This window comes from Sphaeramia orbicularis, chromosome 5, assembly GCF_902148855.1.
Source record: "Sphaeramia orbicularis chromosome 5, fSphaOr1.1, whole genome shotgun sequence".
NCBI lineage: Eukaryota > Metazoa > Chordata > Actinopteri > Kurtiformes > Apogonidae > Sphaeramia > Sphaeramia orbicularis.
In genome coordinates this window covers 27836974-27843876 of record NC_043961.1, presented here as the reverse complement: position 1 = coordinate 27843876, position 6903 = coordinate 27836974, and the positions used below count along the sequence as shown (strand labels likewise).

The 6903-nt window shown below is 38.2% G+C and overlaps 1 protein-coding gene across 1 annotated transcript; it reads right to left on the bottom strand.

Moving 5' to 3' along the window:
- Positions 1 to 759: 759 nt before the first annotated feature.
- On the bottom strand, positions 760 to 6246 carry LOC115418932 (arf-GAP with GTPase, ANK repeat and PH domain-containing protein 2-like). Its single transcript, XM_030133484.1, has 7 exons — positions 6219 to 6246; positions 5978 to 6037; positions 5720 to 5871; positions 4461 to 4551; positions 3217 to 3439; positions 2074 to 2377; positions 760 to 1055 (listed from the first exon to the last, which is right to left on the bottom strand). The coding sequence occupies exons 2-7, from the start codon at positions 6024 to 6026 to the stop codon at positions 774 to 776; spliced, it is 1101 nt and encodes a 366-aa protein (XP_029989344.1). The 5' UTR covers positions 6027 to 6037; positions 6219 to 6246; the 3' UTR covers positions 760 to 773.
- Between the last annotated feature and the right edge of the window lie 657 nt (positions 6247 to 6903).

The following is a 6903-nucleotide window of genomic DNA, read 5'->3' as shown; positions in this document are numbered from 1 at the left end:
CACACAACTGACTGTACAAATCATACAATAACAATCTTGAAATGACTTTTTTTTTTTAGAATTAGAATTTTTTTTATCAATGCATTTCTATACAGTTATTTTTGATAATCTTTAAAACAGCCTCTCAACTTCAGCCAATAGTTACATATTTTTTTTTTTTTTATCAAGTTACACAACATTATTTTAATGCACAACCAGCCAGGTGTGCTAAACAAAACACAGTATATGCACTTTGAATTCATCAGTGACATTCATTGTCAATTACCAGCTGTTGATGAGTTGGGATTCCAAACAGATCAAGACAAACCAAGGTGTCGGTCTATCAAATAGTAAACTTATTGCAGGTCTTTACTGATGACATTTGAGGCCAAAGGCAAGATTTCCAGGGTCAACTGTGTGTGAAAAACATTAAATACTGACTCTTAAAATACTGCGTGATGAAATGGGACTCATACCAGCTGGTATACAGTGCAATACATTCCTATTAAGTCAGAACGCAGAGGCATCTGAATGTCATGTTCAGGAGAATTCCTCTTTTCCTTTTGGTTAAACCTTTTCAGCAGACGGACTATACCTGTGTGATTACCAGTAAGTGACAAACAAACACTCAACACACCCTTTTAGACCTCATCAGGCTCCAGGAGTGCAACATCAGCCGACACGTTCATCAGTCCTGCCGGCCTGTGTTAATGTACAGGACACGATGAGGGCGAAGCAACTGGCTCAACACATACGCAAGCTTACTCACTACATTGCACCACACCACATTTTGATTATGACACTGCTCTTCTAGAGGTGCTGTAACTCAAGCTGGTGCCGCCGCTCTTGTGCGATATCTTGAGTGTCGTGGCAACCGTCAGACTGGGCGTCATGGCAACAGGGAAACTGGATGTAACGGATGCTGCAAAACCGACTGTCGAGGCAACAGAGGGGGCTGGTTCATTTGGGCACCCATACTGAAGCAAGATGTCAACACACTCTTGGCTGCCAGCACTGCGCGCCAGAGCGAGTGCTGTTTGCCCCTGAGCATCTCGATACCGGAGATCACAGCCATACTGTAGACAGAAACAGAAGATGGATTATTGCAATGTCATATTCAAATCTGATTTATTGTAGAGTACGTAGGACTTCAACCCGACACGTCCTAAATTATCTCAACAAGGTGTGGCTCAGGAAGCTTTAAAGCCTTTCACACATAAAGATCACCTTGAGCTGACTGCTGAGTCAACTCTCTAGTACTTTTAGTTTTCTGCTGAGGGAATCAGTCAGGAAGACTTGAAGGGTAACATTTATTAATTTTGTGACTTATGCATATCTCAACATGTTCGTTTATATGGATTCAGTGTTTTACAAGGAGAAGAAATTTAACCCATAAAGACCCAAACATCCATAACCAACCAAAAGCATCTACTGATATAACTGTTTAGCACCTGTTGATCCACTAACCCTATCAATCCATGTAAATAATTGGTGTAAGATGCAGTTTATCATCTTTTTATGATAATCAGATATGGCCCATTTGGACGCTCAGAGGCTCCGTAGTCAACTTGGAAACATCATGATTGATTCACCAGTAAAACCCATGGAGTCTGACTTATAACAGCAAATAAAAAAAAAACACTGGGTTTATGTTCAGTTAATGATATATTTCACTGAAAAAGTAACTTTTTCTTCTGTTTTCTCTGTTTTTGATATAAAACCCTCAACTTTAATCTGGGCTTTAATGAACATCTTCACGATCAGTAAATTAAACACAGGAAAGTACCTGATTTATACTGATATAATGCAAAATACAGAAAATAATATTATAATAAATGGTGATGAATCACTTAAGAAAGGTTAGATAAAATTAGGAAAGAAAATTTCACTTGGGAACTGACACAAAAGTAGCACTGGGCCTTTATGAGTTAAATCATTTCACACTTGGTCAATACTGCACCTTCAGTTTAATATAACCTTTGTTTCTGTGCATTGTGATTCTCAGGTGAGATGAATCAGATCATGAAATGGAAAGTGTTATTGATCCTTGTATTAAAACTGGTAAAAACCACAGAAAGGGAGGGAGACACACACCCAAACAAGAAGCTGCGTCATCACCACATTGCCCTGTTGGCAGGCAGCGTGCAGGGCAGAGCCGGGCAGACGCAGAGCTAATAGCGCCCTGGAGGAAAGCGCCAGGCTGAGAGGGGCATTAATGTCCTCCTTAGTGCAGTGGGCCAAAAGGAGAAGCAGCTTGGGGAGGTTATGCTCCATCACTGCCAAAAGAAGACGGCCGGATAGTGTGAGGTCTGGCCCCTCACTGGGAGTGGGAGGAGGCAGCGGCGCCACAAACAGTTTCTGCTCATATTTGGCTCTAATCCATGACTCCCGCTCCTCTCTGTATGAACAAGGAAAAGACAGAGGCAACAAAGAAAGAGTAAATGATCAGTCAAACACACTTACAGCTAGTTGTTATGGTCCTGGAACTTAATACCTCAGATGTTTAGAGAACAGAATAACACGTTTGATGTTGCACATGATAATAATGGTATCACAATAAAGCAATTTTAGAATATCTGATCTGATGCACTGCAATACAACCAGATACATAATATCTGGGTGACTGAAATGAAGAAAGTACCCCTAAAACGCAAAAAAACATTAATTAAAAATAAGAATCTTTCATCATCACTGGTGTCACTGTAAAGACATTTGCAGTGAAAACCTGATTCATCAGCTCTTCGTGGCAGCAAATGGCACACAATTCCACACTGCAAACACTATTATGAACAGAGATGTGTAAATAGAACAGAGTAAAGAAAAACTATTGATTTAAAAACTATTATGTATTTATTCAATTCATTGTGCTGTTAGTTTTACTGAAATTGCAAACTGTGATGAAAATATATGTACAAAAAGTCTATAGACACTGAGTTGAGTGGGTTTTCAAACACACAGACACTGATTACTCTAAGAAATACCAACTCTTGAGTGAAATTGGCAGAAGAATCTGGTAAGAATATCTTCAAATTTTTGTAAAAATATCAAGACTTGGTGCTCGTACAGTATAGATCCTTTATAGTAAAATACGTGCAATTTATATTTCTGTGTTGATATTTTATTCCCCCAATAGTTTAGACTGTATTTAGATAAGTAATAGATATATGACACCAGTTGTCAGTATCTAATGTCTGTCATTTTGTTTAATATCAAGCTTCTCCTTCTTTTCTTATTTACCGTGTAGCATCAGGAGATGGTTTACGGTGGCCCATGGTGCGTGCCTCCCATATACTGTTGACCATGTGGTTGCCGATGGCGCTGAGAACCAGAGTGAGCTCTCGTGGCAGGTCGTCCAGGTCCAGAGAGCGAACACGTGACAGGTGGGTGCCCAGGTTCCTGTGGATCCCAGAGCACTCTATACATATGAGAGCTCCGAGGTTCAGACTGACCCAGGTCGGATCTTAGAAAGGGGAGGATAAACATGTTAAATCATATGAGAGCAGTCGTTTATTTTAATATCAGTTTAATTGGTTGCATCAGGAGCATAAGTAAGTCATATGTACCGGCCTGAATACATTATGCAAAAAAGTGTCTGAATTTGAGTGAAACTGCTGTGTCAAACCATTTTTCCCCTCAAACGCTGCTCTGTAAAACTGCCCTGATCTATTTTTATTTGCCCTGCTGATATCTCAGACTGATGACTGTATTTATAGGGTACGCTATTAAAATCTTTCTCATGTCATTTTTAATATCCTTAACATTATTATGCTTCACAGATTTCGTTCATGTGTTGAGGTTAGACCCTACGTGTCCAAATATTGCACAAACTTCTCTAATTGACTCATTTACTGTGCAGAGATGATTTAGCAGACTATTAAATAACATTCCCACTGACAAATGCATGCCTGTAACATACAGTGTTATAGTATGTCCAATTTAGACAGGCTTTTCATTGCCCACCATGATGTATGTTTTATTTATATTTAGTATTTTTTAGTATTTTACTCTAAGACTTTCTCATTTCACTGTAGAACTTTGAGATCCTGTTGAATGAAAAGTGCTTTATAAATGCATTATTATTATTATTATTATTATTATTATTATTATAGTAGTAGTAGTAGTAGTAGTAGGAATAGAATAGAATAGAATATAGAATAGAATAGAATAGAATAGAATAGAATAGAATAGACTTTATTGTCATTTCAAAATACCTTTGTACGGTGTAATAAAATGTGGTTTTACATTCTGTAAGGTGCTCAGGTAGTTACACACATTAATGAAACATTCAATAATAAAGTATACGTATAAAAAAGTTAAATAAAAAAGACAATGCAAGTTGCTGCCACTAGTAGTAGTATTATATGAATGAGTATAAGAGCAAAAGTTCAGAGAAATTTGGTTTTAGCATAAACATGCACAAACTGAATTGACTATAACTACTGAACATGTGGAAAGATGAAAAATAATTGAATGTCACGAACTTGGAGCATCACAGTCGACACAGAAATTGTTGCCCTTTGCGTTTCGGATCGCCTGCAGAGCCACAGCTTCACTCTGACTGTTCTTTCGATCCTGTGGAAAGAACAGTGGAAGATCAAAATAATACCAGAACTACCAGGACACAGACATCCCTCAGTGAGGATGGCTCTCTTTTAACTGCTCTCATTACCAACAGTGATAACAGCGATTATCTCTTCAAAATGTCCCAGTGAAAAGGATGTAGTGGGTGACTTTAGTCATTAAAGCAGAATATAGTAATAGTAGCCCTGGTATTCAGGCTACCATTCCCTGAACTCTAAAATAAGTTATGTATCAAGGGATTAAGGTAATTTTCAGAGTCATTATATTAGTTGCATTTTTTTTTTTTTTACAAGATGAATGAACAAATCCCACACCATGTGCTCCTCACAAAGACATAGAAGCCAGCACATCGCTATCAGAGAGCTGCACCCATACTGGAGATTAGCTGAGCTTTGGTAATGAATATTTATTCTCTTAAAAAGCAGCAGCATGAGAGTATTTAATGGGTCTAGAAGAGACACTAGGTCAACATCTCCCCTTTTTCTAAGAACAGAAGAAAGAAGGCTTTTAGTTCAAATGTATTGTTCACAAATATGATTATATTGCACACATAGATGTGTAATGTCAGTTGAAAAGTTAAGGGAGATACCAAATCTATGCTTATTAAAGAAAATAATAATATCGATTAGTGTTGAAAATGATCCTTGCATTGTTTTCTAAATAAAATACATTAAAATTCAAGTAGTGGGTTTCTTAAAATTACTTACAGTCCATTTCTGAGAGTTTTCTGTTGAAATTTTGCAGAACAGATGATATCTTTGACAAGAACCAGGCCACATTTTCATTATTTAATGACTAGATAGAATAAATATGATGTGATGTTTGTGGAACTGTTACACTATTCTGTGGGTACTGCTGCCATTTAAGGACATGGGAAGTTAAACAGTAAGTGCCTAAGTGGGCGGAAACAGAAACATTGTGTTGTGCCAATACAGGTGCCAAGATTGTACCACGTAGACAAATCTGTATTAACACAATCGAAGGTGCACTACTCTGCAGTACACTTGGTGCCACAAAAGCAAAAGGTGCAACTTGCAATATGTAAAACTGTCAGAGCAGCTGCATCTGTGCTCTTTCCCAGAGCTTGTTGTTTCTTTAGCACTTAGTAGAAAATGAACATGCTGATATTCTACTTTATATGCCTTTTGTTCTTTCTTGCCTTGTTTTTGCTGCTCTCACACAGCTGCAGACTGGCCAGGATCTGGCTCTCTATGGCCTGGACCCAGGAGTCCCTCTCCTCCACACTCTGGGCTTCAAAGTGCCATGTTTGGCCAGTGCTCGACACAATGAGGAAGTCGAAATTATCCTCCTCTGACACAGAAACACATAAGTATATAAAACAAGCTGACAAAGACAAACATAACTGTAAAGACAGTTAAAGACAAGAGGAGGATGCATCATGACAGATATACATTACCTGTCTTGCTTACGTTTCTTAAGCTACCAAAACTTTTCAGCTTCCACATTTTCCGTTTGGCTGCATGAGAAGATAGAAAATGTCATAAAAAGGCCAAAGATGAAGAAGTACAGGACATATTTAGCTGTTCACTTGATCTGATATAAGTTTGATATAAAATTATGATTTAATACTGATACTATCCACTTAACATCATATTGTATTTGTCAGAATGAGAAAACCTTAGTTCTTCTGTTCTTACCATCTGCTTGGCCAATGGTTGCATCCCCCTTTTGGTTTGCTCTTCTTTCTGCGATGTTTCTTCCTGTCTGTCACCGGGGAAGCTGAGCCTACGTCTTTGGTGGATGAAGAACTGGACACGCCCTCCATTGCAGAGTCTAAGAGCACAGAACAAACCAAATTATAATATAAAATACATTTGATTAGATACATGCATGGGTTTATGTGGGAAAAATACATGTAGAGATGAAGACGTTTTGCTCACCAACACTTTGAGCGTGGTTCGATGCTGTGGAAGGACATCTCTGGACCCCTCTGTTGCCCCTCAGGAATAGGGCCCCACCCAGACCCTCCATTTCCTCCACTTGAAGGAGGCTACTTGCACTTACTGGGACTGAAGAGAAAATAGAAAGTAGGAACTTTGAGTTATTTTTAAAGTTCATTAAATGTAAAACAAAGCCACTCAGATGAATAATCACAGTATACACAGAGAAGTTTGTTTAAGTCCTGAAAAGGATATTGAGAATTACTTTTATCTTTCACCCACTCTCACAGAAGTTTGAAATCCCTTATGGTGCTCTTTTGTTCTCTTGCAAGGGTTTTGCTTTCTCTTGCATTTTCTTTTTTTTTTTTGTCGCTTCTGTGTAGAAGCCTGACCCCTCTTTAGAATAATGTTTGAAAAAAATCCAAGCATAAGTGGATATACT

Coding starts and splice junctions, on each gene's coding strand:
- LOC115418932 (XM_030133484.1), bottom strand. CDS start 6,026: ATGTGGAAGCTGAAAAGTTTTGGTAGCTTAAGAAACGTAAGCAAGACA. Junction 5,872..5,977: donor AAGAAACGTAAGCAAGACAG/GTAATGTATATC, acceptor TTTCTGTGTCAG/AGGAGGATAATTTCGACTTC. Junction 2,378..3,216: donor CCATCTCCTGATGCTACACG/GTAAATAAGAAA, acceptor TTGTTCATACAG/AGAGGAGCGGGAGTCATGGA.